This window comes from Zophobas morio, unplaced genomic scaffold (assembly GCF_036711695.1).
Source record: "Zophobas morio isolate AGI-343-1 ecotype UQ-CSIRO unplaced genomic scaffold, CSIRO_AGI_Zmor_V1 ptg000005l, whole genome shotgun sequence".
NCBI classification, from domain to species: Eukaryota; Metazoa; Arthropoda; class Insecta; order Coleoptera; family Tenebrionidae; genus Zophobas; species Zophobas morio.
The window spans coordinates 8,606,471-8,626,121 of record NW_026972110.1 but is presented as its reverse complement, the minus strand read 5'-3'; the positions used below and the strand labels follow the sequence as shown (position 1 = coordinate 8,626,121).

Here is a 19,651-nt window from a genome sequence, read left to right as displayed (position 1 = left end):
CTTTGGCGACAATCGAATCTCTTTCAGCTCACCGGAAAATGACGTTTTATAGGCAAGATAGAGATCGTTCTTTAAACATACAGTGGACGCCGCTTAATGTGATCACTTTGGGACTTGGACAAACTGATCACATTAACCGACTGATAACAATAAGCGAAAACCACCATCAGAGACAGTAAAACTTGAAACAAAGCAAAATCATGAACAAGACAGTGTTCATTATGCTGGTAGATGAAGGTACATAAACATTAGAATTTATTTTTAATTATGGTTATCATTCTGAGAAAGGAACTCTTGATTTCCTTTGGTTATTTTAGAAATTTGTTAAGAAAAGGCTGAGATTTTTTTTTCCTCTGATAAGCCGAGATCTCGTCGTTTTGACGTGCTCAGTTTTACATAAGTACTACTTAATTTTAAAACAAAAAAAAAATCGTTCATTCAAAAGACGAAAACGCACTGATTACTAAAGTCTGTCACTGATTGTGGGTCTATAAAGTGGGTACTATAAGCGAATGTACCTTTTGCGAGCAATGAATGTTCATTAAAACACAATACTAGTTTCAGTCGTCTCGCTTCTCCTAAAAAGCAATTCCCGCTTGTAGAAGAATTGCGAGATTGATCACAATAAGCGAAATATTGATCACAATAAACGGAAAAACTGTAATGCATTGGTATTGCGTGGGCCCGTTCCAAGCCATTTTGATCACACTAAACGGTTGATAACATTAACCGTGATCATATTAAGCGGCGTCTACTGTATATATTTTAGTTTTGAATAGGGTATGCTGTGGTACGTAAAACAGTTGGCAAATTTCTGAAAATCGAAGAAATCATTTTTGTCATTTCAATTATATGAAGTTTTTTGTTGTCTTCAGCTATAGTAGTTAGATGTCGGGTTAACGATACTGGACTATAAATTTCAGGATATCTCAATTTTTTTTCTAAGAGGCTCTGAACAGAATCCACTTCTTGGATAGAGCTGTGTCCTGGTTCACAGAACTTTTGTTCAATAGACTCAATTTTAGGATGCCTTTTTAAAAAATTCGAAAGTCCAAACGACATAATGTTATTTCGATTCTGTGGTACGCACGAATCCGACCAAAGAATTAACCGATTAAGTCCGGGAAAATCCTTTACAATATGTTCCAATATTTTTACGACACAACTGCAGATATGATTTCCCGCCCTGCCTGCAATCATCTCGTGCCAAAGAGCGCAGTAGGTCTTCTTATTAACATTACAGTATCCAGTCAAGTTGTAGACATTGAATTTACGCTTATAGAAAAAATTTGAAACGTTAGCTTTGGGTAATGCATATACATTTTGCAAATCAAACGAACATACTGCGATAGAATCATCTTTTATAGAACGATCTTGTGTTTTCTCTGCCCTAGTTTCTTCTTTTCCTTGTAAATGAGCTCTGTCTTGCTTTTGATTGGAACTATCAACATTATGTTTCATCTCTTCACAAAAATCACATCTGTCTTTTTTTTGGTTTGAAAAAAATAGAGCTTATATTTACTTAATGTTAGGTCTTGTTCCAGATATTCTTTATTTGTTGTAGCTCTGCAGTAATGCCTATCCATTCTACGAAATGAATTAATATGTGCTTTTATTTCCTCTATTAGATGTGGGGAAGTTACTTTCTTCGTATGTTTTCCTCGTTTTTCTGGTTTTGGGGTACCCGTATTGTCGTAATTATTCTCAAAAAAATACAAAATTCTGCGGGAACTAATATCTAAAGTATTTAAGAAAAACGTTTTGCATACACGAATTTTAACATCATCAATTTCCAAAAAATATCTTAATGAATATATTTTAAACGACTTTTCCGGTGAAGGAAATATTCTGGGCCTAGACCTTGCTTTATTGACTCGTTCCACAAATTTACAGTAAAAATGATTTTTTTCGCCATCCGATAATTTCCAGAAATTAGAATGAATTTTATTTTGATGATTGGAATTGATGCGCATTGAACATTTCTTGATGCACTTGCACTGGCCTTTTACATGTTTCTTATCGTGTAGTTTTCCCTTTACGTTCATATAATCTAAACCGTTTTGTCTACGGCGTTTCCGTACATTTTGCTTCCACCCCTCAGAATGTTTGGAACGCTTTCTGCTTAAATGTTTATTTTGACAATCTTCTGGTTCTATTAAATCATGTTCACTTTGCCCGACTTCATTACTTGCGCTAGAATTTGATCAAATTAAACGTACTTTATTAATTTAGGTAAAAGTCAGAACTTTTACCTGCTAGCGTTAAACTCCATGCTTTATTTTGAAGAAAAACCAGTATTTCTACACTTTATTTCCAAAAAACAGTGAAAACATGGGGTACAATTAAAATTGTGTTTAACTTTTATGTCATAATTTTTTTGTTTAGCAAATCAACATGCATGGCTAGCAGATAGAAATAGGACTTGGTTCAAATAAATACTTCAACTAATTGCTTTTACTGTAAATGTAGAAAGTTATGCCCTTTCAAAAGACTATATTTTCATAACAGGAGACTGTATGATACAAAATCTATTATTTAAGAAAAAATGGACTTGGTTCAAAATAATTCTCAGCCGACGACATGTCAAAGTTAGATAAACCTACATGGATGCAATGTGTAGAACAAGAAAAAAACAAACTCACTTCACTGCGTTAATTTTCATATTACTTAGAATTGCGGACAGTTTATACATCATCCGAAAATTTTCACTGCAGTACCATAATAAAAAAAAATCAGATGACAAAAATCAAAACAGCCAGTAATAATAATAATTAATTTACTGACAAAAACGAAACTTTGCAATTATACACTGTAGTGACATAGTACCATGTATGTTGTAGGACACCACATACTCAAATAATGTAAATAAGTATACTTTACAATGTATTTATTAAAAAAAAGTACTGTACATTTAACATACCTAGTGAAAGAATTAATTTACAACATAATCATAATTCGGTATGCCTATCAGCCGTTTCTGTAAATAAATTTTATTGACAATAAAAATTATCATAAAATAAGCTTTTGTCTTACCTGGTATATTAACATTTTCAGCAGGATCATCATCTAACACACCGGAATCAATCTTTATCTGTAATTTCCTGATTTCATCATCATACCCCTTCCATTCAGGAAGTATCCTCATTGCTGCTGTCAACTTCGCTTCTTTAGTCATAGGATTATTACACTACAATTTCGATATTACCAACTGCACAAAATCAACGTAAATACTACTCACTAAATCTATAGTCTTGGCTCTCGCTTTAGAATCATCATCACACCACGTCTCACACCACAACCACTCTTGCGGGAGTGACTTAATTGATACTTGATGTATCATATTATTAGGCAAGTCCTGATCCAAATTTGATAAACTATTAGGATCTTGACTTAGCGCCTGATACTGCCCTCTAAGTCGATCACCGGCAGCTATTCTTCTAAACCGTTTCAAATCCACAACATACAATGCCGAAATGTGGTATTTACGTCCTTGTAGATGATTCTTCCAATATCCATGTTTCCAGAAGCGAAAACCGTCCATTTCCCGTCGAGATTCACAAAACGGTGTGTAGCCATATGGTGCTCCCCCTAAATCCAATTCCTGAAGTTCTTTCAGATCTGCCCTTACGACCTGATCGGCGTCGACAAAAATGATTTTTTTAACATCCAGAGGGAAAAGCACATCCAAGAACAGTATTTTGTAGCCCCAGATGATTCTTTGTTTCTCGGTTTGTTGGTGCAGCCACCTGGGCCACTTGTATTGAACCAATTCGTATTCAAAACCATACTCCTTTGCCATATATGGAAGGAAATCCTACAATGCCACGTTAGTCACGACATATAAAAAGCGCAAAAAAGACAAACTTTAATTTGAGGTGACAAATAATTTTTTAGGAACCAAAATTTCACAGGAGTTTTGGTGTGTTTGAGGACTGATACCATCATAATTCGTAAAAATCGTTCGTAAAGATGTCCGGACGCCAGTGAAAATATATTTAATTTTTCGTCCGTTTCGTCATCGCTTTTGGTAAAGGAACTGTAAAGGGAAAGTGATTAAGATGCAGCCTCGCTTGATACAGTGCAGTAATTATCTAATTACCTTATAGCAAATCTGACTGCATGCAAACAAAATCTACAGTACCGTGCAAAACTTTAATGATTTTAGTGCTATTATTTGAATATGTATACCTGGTTATGGAATTCCAGATTCCGGAATTTGGTTCATCTTCAGATAGTAAGTCCATGTTATATTTATCAGGTTTCTTCTGGACTCGCAACTTCACAATATGAGATCTCAAAGAACTAATAAGTACTTTAATGTCGGAAGAGTTTACTGGAGTGTCACTACCGTCGTGACTAAAACAATAGAACTTAGTTACTTAGTGATGCAAATTTAGCTAATTGTCTAACCTGACGATATCATAAATCTCTGCACTTCTTCCCTGACGTAACCTTAATAACCAAGCTCCGGGATTGGCTTTCAATTGAAAATACCCCAAATTTGCCATTACTATTGTGTCTACTATAACAGGTTGACGTTCTGTGCCTAAAGTAATTTGCAAACCTCTTGGTGGACTTCCTGATGTAGCTTCAAAACAATGACCCTCTAATAAAAGGTACTCCAACTCGTACTCACTAAAAATCAAAATTATCCAAAAACAAAAACACTATTTAGCAATACCTGTGCACATTGCTGTCAACATCTTCTAATCTAATGTTGTCAAGATCGTAAACTGACCTAACAACTTCTACCAACCAGTTTTCAGGTACATGGTAATTCTGAGTTAGTAAAGGAGACGTTGGCATATTACTAAAACGCGCAATTGGACCCGCAGTTTGTTTACCATCTTCAGTAAACTGAATTTCAGGCTCAAGAACAAAACGATAGAAACTAAAATAAACCAATAGTTACATAAATTAACAACCTTATAACCAACCTTTTGACCGGCATATCGCTATTTTTTTCAACACTATTGAGGAACACCCTGATATTAACATTAAGTACTTCTTGTAGGACTTGCAAAATAGGACCCAATTTTTGGGCTCCCCGAGACACCGGATCTACCACAGCCACAATATCAAACGCAACTTTGTCAGCATGAGCCGCTGGTATTTTCAAAACGGAGTATTCGTCACCACTAAATGAAATTTCAAATCTAGTTCTAGTTTGTGGTCTTGAAACGAGTAATGAAACGATTTTGAAAAATGAGTTACTAGAAATATCTGTAAAAACATTGTTAACTAAGTAAATATCATTTAATATCGACAAGGACCTTCATCATCATCTGAAAGATTCTCCAGCGCTTTATTAATTTTCTCCAGATATGTTACAGAACTAAAACGTTCCAATAAAGCGAAATCTTCAGTGGTAAAAGTTTCGTCGTTTTCGATGGGACCTAAAAGTCTGCCATTCGCTACAAGAGCCCTTTCACCTGCATTTAGATTCAGAACGCGTCTACTATAAACCCTAAGCATTTTTAAGTTCAGCTCATGGGAATTTACCTTCCCAGAAAATTCGGGCTAAAACAAGTAACTTCACTTTTACGCAAAAATTATGTCAAACAAACTAACTGGAAATTTAAGACGTCCGCCGGTTTCCAGTTCAAGAGCTGCTTTATCTTCTCTCAGTAGTGATAACACATAATCTAATGCCTTTTCGGGAGGAAATTCGTTCAAAGCAGTTAACACTAATTTGTTGATCATATTTCGCATTGATCCGTCGATATTAGGTATAAAAGTTACTCGAACGTGGTTTTCAGATTTCTATTAAAAAAACGAGTGTTTAAAAAGTTTTGTTAAGTGTTCAGTTTTGCCGCTTCATCTTGATAATAATATACCTAAGCGAGCAAGATATTAATTGCTGTGGAATGACAATTCAACAATTTGATCATACTCCTTTTTTTGACAAAGCGGCAAAAATCAATCTTTATACATATATCTCTTTAACACTCACCGCATGTTCCAGAGCCGCTAGAAGAAGTTCTCTCGACTCCAAATATTTCAAATCCCCAACTACCCAATAAGTCATGGTATGCAGCTGCTTTCCCTTCTTGGGAATATAAAAGTATCTCAAATTATCAATAGCAGTAGCTGTCATATCTCTTGCAGATAATTTTGCTAAGTCGTCAACGTTCATCGTACTGCTCGCGATTCCAGTCATATCTAAATATAAAGACTGATCTTTATTAAGAACTTTTTCGTTTAAACGAGGCATAACGTTAGGTTGATTCATTAAATACTCAACGACATCATCAGAATCCGTTAGTTTGCCACGATAAACCGCTTTTTGCAGTGATGAAGTTTGTGACATGACTTCTTGTAAAACGACTTCTTCGAAATCATCAACGGTTAAACTGCTGCTTGGAAGAGGAATGCCGTTGAGAAGAGCTTGGGGAAGTACTCGTTGACCAGTACGTTGAATGAAATCTAGAGACAACTGACGACCGAAATCGTAGTCTGAATCTTCGTCTAAAACATCTAGATAATCGTCGCCAAATTGCTGCTTTAATTCTGTTTTTACATTTTCAACAGTTACTTCCTCATCGGCGGATGTGAGAACCTTGAAGAATTACAACTTGTAAAAAATTTATTCCGAAAAGTACATTTCAGTCAATTTATTTTAATATAAAAACTAATTGTATAATGTATATCTTTCATTTTGGCTGAACGATAAAATTACTCATAAATTACTAAATGGAAAGTTTTTATATGTTCGAATTTTTAATTTTCATTATTATTATTTTTAGTTTAAAAAGTAAATGGGCTTACAACACCCTGTGACTCAAATATATTTTTAAAATCTGCAAGAGTCTTTATCTTTCTTAATAGAAATTGTTAGTAATGCACTAAAAAGTGTCCGTAATGACTTGTATAAATAATTTTAGTTTTGTTTCCACTATGGATATCTAAATATAACACGTAGAACTTTTGATATACAAACCGCAGATTGCGGATTTGTTAATGTGGCAACACCGCTTTAAAACTGAATCACATTTATCTGTTTAGCAAAATTATGATTACTTCTGTATGGGTCATGTTATGATGATATTGAAATAATAAAAATAATGTTTATTTATTGCCACTTAGTACAAAAAAAAATACATCACCCAAGATAGATGTGCACTAAATATATTTCTTAAAACTGTAAGTTCATGAAATTCGTGATAAAACGTTCAAGGAATGATGAACTTTCAAAATTTTTGAAATAAATATGCACAGCATTTTTGAAGAAGCAATCAATTGTGGAAAGAAAATGTGCTAAAACAAGCAATAACAAAAGGTTGCCGTTTCACCCTAATTCAGCAATAACAAAATGAAAACAATTTTGGTTTTATAAGTTTTGAATTATTATTCAATAAAATGTAAGAAGGCAACATACAAATCAACTGGATCAGTGTTTCCAATAAAGATAACTCAGATTTTAAAACGGCTTTTTAGATTTTAAGTTAGAAAATTGAACAGTTGTCTTTTTGATATCAGTTTTGCGAACAAATAGGTTAGTTCATCTATTTCGCTCAAATGAGGTTTGACAGGCATGTGCCAAACTAACAACTGCCTACTTGACAAATAAAGGACAAATTAAAAAAGCTAGTTTATATTGTGAAAATATGTAATTCCTATTTTTATTGAACACAACTGTATTCCAGTTCACAATTATGAATTTTGACATGAGCACACCCAACAAACCTAGTGAAGAGATGATAGGTACTAACTTGGTGCCACAAATTTAACAATCAGATATGCCACCATAAAATTTTAAATATGTTGCCAACCTGACAAAAAAATCACAAACATTAACTATTATTATTATAATTCTTATTAAATAAGACGTTTGTATTTCCACATTTTCGGGAAAATGGGGTGATTCGTTCTTAATTTGATCAATAAAAAATTACTCAATTTAAAAACTTTTTAGTTTGTATTTAGATCGAGTGATCACTACTAATTGTAGTCGAGTGGAAATTCTAATATTTTTTCTAATTTATTAATGGTTACACATACAAAGTCTACTTAATGATTAATTTTTATTGTCAATTCAACTTTATATTACTGTGGTGTCCCGATTTGAAAAATTAAATGTCGAGTCTAGCAAAAAACAAACAACGCCGCGAAACAGCATTTAAAAAATAAAAAATCATTCAAAAAGGTAGGCATGTATGTTTACCACCCCTATAGATTTCAGAGTCTTGTAATACAGCAGTACTAGTGTAAATAAATATGTGTTAAAAATTGGTACGTCGAGTTTTGTTTGTAATTTCACCAAAAGACTTTTTTTTTTAATTGGTGGAAGATTAGTAAGACGGACATACAGATAGACATACGGAAAAAGGAGACCTATTTCTTCGTACTCTAGAGGTCATGAAAGGTCGATAAAACGTAAAAGTAAAGAGTCGGCCGATGGACTCGATTACAATACTTCATTCGCTTACGCTTGGAAAGTAAAAAATGAATCGCATTCAACGCCACTGTCGCCCTCAAAGAGTGTAATTAGTGTAAGACCAGTTAATTATCGATTTTCTAATCTTAAGTGTTATGAAACTTTGGCAAATTCGTCAACACGTATTATTTTTATTTTACTGATTATAAATTCACAGTTCATGTTAAGATTTTTAACTGTTCAATAATAACAATAATTTAAACGTCCATATAAAACACGTGATGTAAATTCACTTATTCTACTCGTAAATTTCTGGATGTTGTTACACTCAAATTATTACACCATCCACACTTCATAACTTCTCACTCGAAATTTATAATTAAGATAATACGTAATTCATTTATGGCATTGTTATACTAATCTTAAACATCAATCCATTTTGAGAGAAAGGACCTTGAAAATTATCACGTTAAATTAATATCATCGTGGACTTGAAAACAGAAGGGTTTAAATATTCTCTTACGGGTTTAATAATTTCCCAAAGAATGATTTGAACATTTATCTCAAATTGTTCATATGTGCTTTGTTTAACGTTAATTCGGTCTATGATGTGATTTTTGTGAACTCATTTTGATTTAATCATTAACCTGAATAATGCATAATTTGACATAATGTAGTTTTTTTGTCTGAAATTCTTGATACAGTTTGGCGTAATTCAATTTTACTTGTTCTCGTCCTTATAATAATCATAATGCCCGCTTTGCTACCGTCAAAATTCTGGAGATTTAAATTTTAACCGAAATAAAGTTGACATGACGGGACCACACACTCAAATTGAGAGCTTTTCTCTCCTTGGCGTCGTTCACGTAAATCTTTATCTGTAATACCGGATTTCCGCTGCCAGTGAATCAGATGGTTTAGCTGATTTGCCCCTTTGCGAGGATGGAATTAATCCTCAGGACTGCGAGTATTTAATCGCACATCGCTGTGGTTACGGCAAATAGATCTTCAGAAACAGACGCCATTTGCGCCGCTGTCGCTACGCGTTCTCACAGTGCGAAGTGTGTTTTTACTCAGCTTGGTCTGTTATACTCGACTGTTTGTGTTTTTTTTTTTTATATTTGTACTTATCGATTTGTAAAATTTTATTTCATTTTTGAAAGCTGGAGAGGTTTTTTTGCAGCTGGTAAATAAGTCCCTTCTAGCTTATTTCAACAGCTTTTTCCTCTCCAGAATGGAATGGAAGAGTAAACAATTTACTATCCATATCTTGCATTTTGATTTAGGGGTTTTTGGGGCTCACCACTTTACGTTTAAAATCAAAAATCACTCGAAGTATTACTACAAAATCAACGCAAATCCTTATACGTTACAAAGTGTTATTCATGCAGTTGTAAGAGGAAGGCAAATGTGCTTGGAACAAAATAAGACAACAAATTTTGTTATTCTGAATTATGTAAAAACATACAAAAAAGGGATTTCCAACTTGACACCAAGTCGGAATTAATTGATATCCAAAACAGAAGCATTTACGACCGATTTTTGTTTGTGAACATTGTAGGTAAACGTTACAGGATAAAAGGACGCATCTTGAAATTCTACCTTCATATTCGCCATTTTTGTGTTTGCATTTGTCATTTTATTTGACGTGTCAGTAGCAATCTATGAAAAATACGAAGTTTAAAAATCAAGGATAACATGTCACTTCAAGTCAAGTCAACGAGGCGTAGAGGCGGTCACGTGGTACTTTAAGGCCACATTAAAAAATTAATCGCAATCAAATATTTAATTGAACTTCTGTAAACCGGCTCGTAAAATTTAAACCTTAGTATGGTTGATTTTATAACGTGTGATTCTTTAAATTTTGAAACTAGGGTGATTTTAAATAAAAAGTCATGTCGTTGATAACACCAATTTTCAATATGTTCTCTTTTTTAGGTTAGATATTACTATTCTGCATTTAACTTGACACTGACAAATGTGTAGTGTATGCACTCCACATACACATATGTTTCGAAACTATCAACGTACCTAGATTAGGAATTTAAAAAATCGGACGTTACATAACGAAAACGTCATCAAGTTTGCATTGCTTTTGATAGAAGAGGACGTAGTGAAAAACGCATGTGTTTTATTAATCGATTCATCCATACTATTGCATATAATTGACATTTCCGCTTTGTCAACTGTCATCGATTAAATTTTACAATGTTTACAAAAAAATCACATAACTTGATAACATTTTCAATAATGGAATAATTGAAAAAATTAGGAAAATCTGATAGGACTCTGGTAAAAGTTGTAACGCTATTATTATTATTATTATTATTTTAACGGAAACAAATTTTTGAGAAAGCCATTTAACGAATATTTAAAGCATGTGGGAGTAAAGATGTATGGCCATTTACATCTTTTCCAAACGCCAGTAACAATTTCTCAAAAATGCTCTTAAAAACATAATTCATATAAAAATAGAGGGAAAACGCCTGTCCACCTCAAGTGATGATCCATTGAACTTTGTAAAGCAATAATCGCAGCTTTAATATATTCTTGTACAATTTTTTGATTTATTAGATGGCCTCACTTGTACTATTAAAACAATTAATTCCTACGATTTGTTGCATTGTATCACTTTAAAACGTATTGATTTACGCTTTATGGAAAATCGTTGGAAATGTTTGAGCAAGTTTCTCACGAATAAAAAAATTAACTCAACAAAGATATGACATCTTATCAGTATTGTTAAATATGACTACACAAACGGAAGCGAACAATTGATACATCAAAAGATACTTCACTGATTAAAATCTAAATGTTGTGGTTTAATTATTATTAATCAGAGAATTAAACTGAAAATACTGATTACACGCTTAATGCTGGCCAAAATCCACATTTGCAATGACACATATCACATATCTGAACAGAGATCAATAATAATAAAAAAATTATTAGACTTACCGTTTTAGCAAAGCTCAACGCTGCCAGTGGATTTTTCTTCTGTGAAACATAATTAAAGGCGCATTGCATAGCCACGCCAGCGTCTTTCAATCCCGTTAGCTCGGTGGAAGAATCAACAGCAAACACAATTCCAACCCGTAAAGGCGCTGTATGCACCACAAATGATTCCAGTAATTTAACCAACTCTCTTGACTTTGGTTCAGTTGGATCAATAATAATAATTAAATTGAACAGGTTCTTCTTAACTTGCCGTATCATCCCTGGGAATGTAGGTCTTAATAACTCCATCACGCTTGACGACCATCTACTGTATTTTGAATCGTTCTCAACATCATTTATCCAATTAATGGCAGAATCTCGTATGTCAATTGCAAAATCCTGGCTATTTCCACTTTCTCCAAAATCAAGAGCCAGTAAAGACGACATTTTTTTATTCCCAATGCCAATCTTATGAAGACCTTCCATTGTCCTCAGTTCTTGTCGTAAAATATCAAGAATACCATACACATCAACTAGATCTACATCATAAAACATTCCATTTATAAAAAGAGCCGTATCAGATGGTTGCAAATTTAATGTTGAGGCAAAGATGTCTGAATTTAATTTCATTTCTTTTTTTAATTCTGCATTTACTACAGTTTTCACAAGTCCTTTTGCTTGCATGGGAAAATTTTGAGCAATGTTTGTAAAAACTTTCAAGGCCTCATCTCTTGGTGCACTCATGATACGTTCTGCCGCTTGTAAACTCAGCTCTTGGAATTGCCACACTTTCAGTGGTGCCATTTCATTTGAAGATTCCTCAAGATGTTGCCGAAATTTCTCTAAGTCTTTTTTGTTATCAGGAAACAACTTTCTACATCAGAAGATTAAAATTAAAGAAAATCTGAACAATAAAACACTGTCCTCACTTGAGTTTTTTGAAATCAAATCCCTCAATTTCAGACTCTTCCTCCTCTTGAGAAGATTCCTCTGAAGAAGGGTCATCATGAAGTTCTGCATCATCCTGTACTTTATACTCAGTTGATTTCATTTGCAGTTCAACTCCATAACCCGAGAGCCTTAATTTTTTGTTACTTGCATTCTAAAAGATGACATGTTAACAAAGCTATGTGATAATGTCGAAGATACAACCTGGATATAATGTCTGACAATATAGTCAATTTTACCTTCTTCTGCTTCTTGTTTGAGAACACTATGAAACTGTGAAAATTCTTTGGTACCTAATTCAGCATAAAGAATGGCAACTTTAGTACGATTTTCTGATCCTGGATAATGTGTATCTACATTATAGACATCAACTTTATTTTCACCCTCTTTGTACTGTAATAAAACAATTAATATTTTAATAATACTAATAATATTTGTGCTTACATTGTCAATCAACGATTTAATTTTATCCGCGTCGCAGGTAAAAGTTCCTCCAATATCAGCTATTGCAGGACAATTTGGCAAATTTCGCTCACCAGCAATTTGTTGAAACATTTGTACTTTAGGTGAATAAATATGTAAAGACAACCCCAACTTCAATACTGATAGTTCTGATGGAGTTATTAATTTAGAGGCATGGTCCATCATTACTTTATATTTTTCCTTATCATTTCCTGTAATGTATGTATGTTCAGTCTTAAAACACTGGCAAATTTTCACACATACCTAGTTTAACTAACGGCGGATTTAAACTAGAAATGGAATTAACATAACTCCAGAAAAAGTCTTCATTTTCATCTCCTAGATATTCAACTACTTCTAAAACTAATGGAGTTGTTTCCCACTTTGCATCTAGAAGAGTTGTTACAGACTTGGATTTCTTGACTCGACAACTTCCATGGGAAATAAGTTGTAACTGCACCAACACCGTGAATAACAATATTACAAACCGCATCCTGCAAATTATTTAAAATCATGAATTATTAACATTTGTAATGTGAATATTCAAAATCGGTATTATTCTAACCTCACTTTCCTGACACCTTGAATAAAAAGTTAATATGAATTAATATCACACTCAAACTTGATATTGGTTCACTAATTGGCTAATATTATAAAATTATATGAGTTTAAGACACTCATTTATTATTATAATAAAAAAAATTGGTTACTTCATATCGACATGATTTGACAATACGTAAATTGACACAAGTGTACACTACACGGTTACGTCCCATACGTCAAAAATTGACCAATGAGAACTAGCCAACACTGCTTGAAGTTATGCGCAGTTGGCACTGATCTTTGCCACCTGCCTATTAATATGTGGTGGGGGCGTTATTATTTTTTTTAAGTAAGCACAGAGACGGAGTAATGCAAAATTGGCCCCACGACAACACAAACATATTTAAGTATTGATTGGAAGTGTTTTTAATAATAATGCAAATGTTAAACCTACTACTTAGCTAAAACAACTAAAAAAATTGTATTGTTCCTTACTATAAACAAAAACATTTTTTTTTATAAGAGAATAGTGTAGAAGGGTACGATTTCAAAATTCATAATGTGTGAATTAATGTTTTTTATTCCTAATAAAGTAAATTATGTAAACAAGTAGTACAATAGCAAGAGATATTTACAACTTAAATTTGTCGCGTGCCGGTAATGCCCAGATGTTAGAAAGGAGAATAATCCAAATCCGGACAGGGACCATCGTTACTCACGAACGAAAATGACCATTATTTTATGAGTACAACTACCTGCTAAATGTTCTCCGACAAATTCGGATGCACACATAAATGTTTCTTACCATTGTACTACTGTCCGTCTCGTTATTGTCAATACAATTTTATAGGGTACAATGATTTTTCCAAAACTATAATATATATATATTTGCTTATATCTTCGTCAGACACTGCACCTCGCAAAGGTAGAGGTACCAAGACTGTAGTCTCTTGTTCTTCTTCCGAAGAGTTTGCTTTCGCTGCTGCTACAAACTGCTTCTTGTACGATGACCACGATATCTGGCCATCATAGATGGGTGGTTGAATTGTTCTGGAAGCCGACGTCACATTACATGAACCAGTAGTTGCTGCATTTTTTATTGTCTTGTCAAATATTTTCATTCGATCTTCTATAGTTTTCATTCGATCTTCCAGGCATTTATGCACTGATTTCTCTAACTCATTTTTCAAATGATACTCTATTGAGATCATATTTCATCCGACAATCTTTTCCAAATTTATTTTTACGTCCTTCACTTCTTCTTGGATTTCATTCTTGTTTGTTTTTACTTCCTTTTGAAATTTTTTAGTTAGATTGGTGATTATGTCATCTTTTTGTTTGTCTATTTTTTGTCCATCGTTTCCATTCTTGCGTCCATTTTTTCGTTCATTGCTTCCATTCTTACCTTCACTTTACTTGATCCTCCATTACTGCTGCAGTTTGAGGACAGGTCTCAACAGGCATCAATCTTTAGAATTCTTTTCCAATCTGCTCGTAGATCTTCGAAAGAAAAATATTAATCTTGAATGTCACACTCGACACCAATGTTACGTTGATCGGCCATTAAAAATCGGCGTGAGTAAAACTCAACAATTTATTTCTCGGTAATACTAATTTAGACAACTAACTATACAGCTAGTATAGAATAATTCAGACTGGAATGGATTTGGCTAGACCCAAATTCTCTCAATATTGACTGAACTTGACTCGTTGACTGAATGAATTGTTCCCGAAGGTGATCTATATTTAAATCCATACTTCCTTTCTAGATATTCCTCGATCGAGGTTTTTCTGGAGTACCCATCGCGACTTCCGCTTCCAGGATTTTCTTTAGCGAACGCCGCCCGGCCGTCATCACCGATGATGAGTCACCCATCATTGTCGTACATAGTAGAAAGCTCTCGAAAAAACCCGTAGGCGTCGTACCGGGGCGGCGTACGGATTTATTTCGTAACATTATGTATATCGAATATTGAAATCTTCACTCACTACCACCTTCCTATTAAATTTCATTCGGTGAAATTACATATTATATGTGTTTCTTGACTATAAATAATAATTTAATTTTAATGGCAATTCTGTTTTGACTCAGTTGAGGGTAGGGTAACATAATAGCCTTAACCATTGTGATGCACTGATGCCTCTGTTAAAGAAGCACGTATGTACGCATTATACACAATTTTTGGAAAAATTTAATTTAGTTTATAACGTTAAAATTATTGTAGTACAATCGATATCAAATTGGATTTTTGTAACAGTGCAATAGCAGAAAATTTGGCGTTCTCAAAATTTGACGGCTTAATATATTGTTCATTTACACCTGCTAAGATCGCCCCTGGTTTTAATCCCTGATGATGAGAAAATGTATCACTATGGCCGTTCATAATGATTTATTAAACAACAATTAAGTTACTGTTACATTAATGCCTTCTACAAAACTTCATCCTCCCGTGCCATCATAAATTTTATTGTATGTAATTATTTCATTTATACATAACTGTGGTGGTAATAGACACTCATTTTTTATTTCACTGACATGTGTTAAATTTCTACCAAAGAAAATCTATTGAAAGCAAAAAAAAAATGTTCGTATATCTACTTTTACACTTAAAATGAAAGTGCTTTTTTCATAGTTTTTTTTAATTCTCCTTTTATTTTCTTCTTTCACAATGTTACATAACAGCTTATATCAAATTAGTTGAATCATAAATAAATTTTATCGCAGATTTGTTCGTCCGTCCTTTTTTATATAAACTGTTGTTATTTTGTTAAGGTCGCAGCTGTTTTGTTATAATATGATGTGTCACTACATCGTTTTGTAATATTTGAAAGTAAGTACGTATAACGTGAGAAGCAGTGTTTTATTACAATTTTTTAAAAAATTGATAAAAAAAACTTCACAATTGTGGTGAGTAATTTTTTCTTTTTATCCAGTACTTACATGACCGTTAGCCTTTACGTTTACATCACGTTTGCGTCTAATCAGTAAAAGTAATTATAATTATCATTAAATTGCGTCGCTAAGATTTATTACCAAAATCGACAGCAGTATCAGCTAGACTATGTCTAATATATATTTTTCCATGAAGATAGTTTATCAGCTATCCTAAATTGTTAGAATGGATATTTATTTACTCTTTCAGTAATACGTGGTACTTGAACTAACATGAAAACATAAAACTAGTAAACATTTACTTCATCAATATTATCAGCAAGCAGTTTATCAGATTAGGAATTATTTGTTAGTTTCAATCAGTACGATTACTTGAGAACAACCGTAAAATTTTGTAGGTTTCTTTACATTTAAGGTGGCATATAATTCGTAAAAATATGAAGAAATTTAACAACTTACCATCGCCAGAAACTCGAGGTGATTTTGCAGATCTCAACTCTACCAGAAGCAGTTTCGATATTTCTACATCTTCGTCGGAAGAAAATCACCTTTATCCGTCCCGAAATACCTACAGAAGTAAATCTATGTCGAACATTTTACCCGACAATTATTCGCCAGGAGAAATACATAGAATTAGAGAAAGGTTATTAAGGTAAGTCATTTAAATAAAAAATAAATAAACAATAGAAAGTGATAATAATATCTTCGTAAAGAACCAATTCTCGACTGGAAAGATCTACGTTCAAAAGTTTTACTCGAAAACAAAAGTTGACATTGACTTCTTTAGCTCTGGTGGATTTCATTAGTTTTTGTTCAATGTCAATTATGGCACCGTTTTTCCCAAGAGAGGCGGCAGAAAAAGGTTTGTCAGATACTCTGTCAGGATTTATTTTTAGTTTTTATGCTTTGGTCATGTTTTTGACTTCACCAATTTTTGGAAAAATTGTAAGTATAAATCATATTTACGTAACATTTTACTAACACTTTATTAAACATAGCTTCCAAAATTTGGGGCAAAAGTACTTTTTTTGTCTGGTATGTTTATGGCAGGAGTTTGTAATCTTTTATTTGCGTAAGTACTTAAGCTGCACATTATGAAAATTGATGAAAAAATTGATCGTTTGTAGAACTCTTGAATATGTCAGTAATTATACATTATTTACGACACTCTGTATTGTAATACGAGGATTTGAAGCTCTCGGTGCCAGTGCATTTTCAACGGCTAGTTATGTATTTGTTGTTAACACTTTTCCCCAAAATATCGGTTCCGTTTTAGTAAGTATGGGTACTCTAAAATTAACACAAGTAACTAATGGACAATTTTCAGGGAATTTTAGAAACCTTCGTGGGGCTAGGGATGAGCACAGGACCGGCATTAGGAGGTGTACTCTATTCGGTATGTATATTTTTAAAAATCAATAGGACCTTTATCTGTATATTTTAGTTCTAGACAGTTAGGCGGCTTTAGTATGCCATTTTTCGTTTTAGGAGTAACAATGATTGTTTTCCTACCTTTAAATATTTGGATGTTACCTACAGTGGAAGGTATTTTGTTAATTTTTTGTAGTACACTTTGTTACTTACTTGTTTATTTTAAGACTGTACTGTAACAAATCGACCACCATCAATATGCAAACTGATAAAAGTACCGACAGTTGTAATAACTGGATTAATAGTGGTAATTGTGTCAAGCTCTTGGGCGTTTCTTGATCCCACATTGGAACCGCACTTACGACAGGTTACTTTAAAATAAGTAAATGCATTTTTTATATTTTTATGTGATTTTTACAGTTTAATCTTACACCAGAAAAGATCGGGTTAATATTTTTACTATTTTCTGGTCTTTATGGAGTGTCTAGTCCAGCCTGGGGGTGGTTAGCAGACAAAATTAATAACCATTGGTCTATGATGGTTATTGGGCTTTTTATGTGTACCGTTGGACTTTTATTACTTGGACCTTGTCCCTACATTCCATTTCTTACCAGGTATTGTGGTAATTAGTCGTATATTAAGCATGTATTTTCTTACACTATACTCCATTTAGTTCATTGTGGCTAAATCTAGTGGCACTATCGATTTTGGGAATCTCAGTAGCTTTAGCATTATTGCCAACATTCCAGGGATTATTAACTAGTGCTATGTAAGTACCATCTTAATAACTAACTAAATATTTTAAGATCTATATTTACACGGTTGAATGTTTTTAGAAATAGTGGCTGTGGTGACACACTCTCTACCTACAGCATAGTAGCAGGAGTGTGGTCTTGTGTATATTCTTTAGGAGAAGTAATTGGCCCATCGTTAGGAGGATTTCTTCTCCAACACTATGGATTCCCTATTACATCAACAATTATGGCTTGTATGACTTTAACTTTGGTTCGTACTATGACTCTCTCTTCTGCTTTTTACTAACGGTTTTGTATTTCAGGCTGTGGTAACATTTTTCTTTTTTGTATTTAAAAATAATTATTGTAAAAATCAAGACTGTGCATCTGATAGCGGAATTAGCGGATCTTGGAGAGGGTCACCTAGTGAAGAAGACTCTACTGAAAGTACTCCTTTACTTTTATCGACTGTCGATGCTGGTTATAGGATGTACACAGAAGAGAAAGTACAGTATTACGAAAAAAGCAGGAAACTGGACAATGAGGTATGATGTTTCCGGTGATAACGTTTATGTCGTTAATTCTTTTTTTTTTTTTAAAGATGGGAGAAGTCGATATTAATCAAGTAACCGATATTAGAGGAACGGTGGCAATAACTGGAAAAGGTTCTTGTGAAGTATAATCATGAGCTTTAGTTAATATATTAAGTATTTTAAAACTAAATGTATTTTTGTAACTCAAAAACTATTAGTATAAATTAAATATTTCTAAAATAAATATTAAGATTTTTCATCACTTCTATTTTTTGATATTTTTATTAAATTATCAATAATTAACAAAAAACGTCCCCGTACAATACTGTAATGTAGAATAAACAAATGCAAAATTTTCTGACATTCGTTCAATTTCAAGTATCGCTTTGGTAAGCAGTTTTTTCCTAATAAGCAAATTATTTGTACACCTAAGTATGACTTAAAAATATATGAACTCAGTTAAAATTTGGGTAGACATACCCACAGTCAAGAGATATTTGCATCAAATAGTTATAATCATTCTGCAAACGAGATTAAAAAAAGATACCTATATATTACGTTGTAATCTACTATTACTAATTACGAAAATTCTCCTATTATCACCACAAAAAATACGTAAGTACTTCCAGGAGTAGTTTTTTAGCATTTTAGGGAGAGTTTGACTTTGTGGCACCCGCACCCTGAAGCGTTTGAAAACAAAATGGTTTGGAGAAGGCGGTGTCTAACACCGTATTGTTGGCAATACTGGTTTTAAAATGGCATGACGCTGACTTTAAAAAGTTGCACAGTTAACAAGGTTTTTATTGGCGCTTTAATATTAATATCATTACTGCTGTTGATATGCAGGACGGAA

The 19,651-nt window shown here is 33.2% G+C and overlaps 2 protein-coding genes across 5 annotated transcripts; one reads left to right on the top strand and one right to left on the bottom strand.

Annotated features, from left to right (window-relative positions):
* Positions 1-2,872: 2,872 nt before the first annotated feature.
* On the bottom strand, positions 2,873-13,505 carry LOC135122606 (UDP-glucose:glycoprotein glucosyltransferase). 2 transcript variants are annotated; one of them, XM_064046887.1, is made up of 18 exons: positions 13,290-13,505; positions 12,989-13,218; positions 12,707-12,936; positions 12,467-12,655; positions 12,244-12,416; positions 11,336-12,188; positions 5,954-6,559; positions 5,572-5,763; positions 5,274-5,520; positions 4,938-5,223; positions 4,682-4,891; positions 4,411-4,635; positions 4,189-4,356; positions 4,100-4,132; positions 3,865-4,036; positions 3,239-3,814; positions 3,034-3,187; positions 2,873-2,977 (listed from the first exon to the last, which is right to left on the bottom strand). In XM_064046887.1, the coding sequence occupies exons 2-18, from the start codon at positions 13,215-13,217 to the stop codon at positions 2,949-2,951; spliced, it is 4,572 nt and encodes a 1,523-aa protein (XP_063902957.1). In that variant the 5' UTR covers position 13,218; positions 13,290-13,505; the 3' UTR covers positions 2,873-2,948. The 2 variants fall into 2 exon arrangements, with proteins under 2 accessions (XP_063902957.1, XP_063902958.1); XM_064046888.1 differs by lacking the exon at positions 4,100-4,132 and having other exon boundaries at positions 13,290-13,504.
* Positions 13,506-15,822: 2,317 nt separating this feature from the next.
* LOC135146546 (MFS-type transporter SLC18B1-like) lies at positions 15,823-19,042 on the top strand. Of its 3 annotated transcripts, none has more exons than XM_064078675.1 (13): positions 15,823-15,852; positions 16,576-16,812; positions 16,874-17,105; positions 17,159-17,232; positions 17,288-17,435; positions 17,488-17,556; positions 17,615-17,705; positions 17,759-17,898; positions 17,952-18,145; positions 18,205-18,300; positions 18,368-18,536; positions 18,589-18,810; positions 18,867-19,042. In XM_064078675.1, coding segments are annotated over exons 1-13 (1,755 nt in total). In that variant the 5' UTR covers positions 15,823-15,850; the 3' UTR covers positions 18,948-19,042. The 3 variants fall into 3 exon arrangements, with proteins under 3 accessions (XP_063934745.1, XP_063934761.1, XP_063934753.1); XM_064078691.1 differs by lacking the exon at positions 15,823-15,852 and adding an exon at positions 16,092-16,175; XM_064078683.1 differs by lacking the exon at positions 15,823-15,852 and adding an exon at positions 16,112-16,175 and having other exon boundaries at positions 16,559-16,812.
* Positions 19,043-19,651: the final 609 nt, after the last annotated feature.

Coding starts and splice junctions, on each gene's coding strand:
- LOC135122606 (XM_064046887.1), bottom strand. CDS start 13,217: ATGCGGTTTGTAATATTGTTATTCACGGTGTTGGTGCAGTTACAACTT. Junction 12,189..12,243: donor TTTGATTTCAAAAAACTCAA/GTGAGGACAGTG, acceptor CTTCTGATGTAG/AAAGTTGTTTCCTGATAACA. Junction 5,521..5,571: donor GCGGACGTCTTAAATTTCCA/GTTAGTTTGTTT, acceptor TACTTGTTTTAG/CCCGAATTTTCTGGGAAGGT.
- LOC135146546 (XM_064078675.1), top strand. Junction 16,813..16,873: donor ATTAGAGAAAGGTTATTAAG/GTAAGTCATTTA, acceptor ATCTTCGTAAAG/AACCAATTCTCGACTGGAAA. Junction 17,436..17,487: donor AAAATATCGGTTCCGTTTTA/GTAAGTATGGGT, acceptor GACAATTTTCAG/GGAATTTTAGAAACCTTCGT.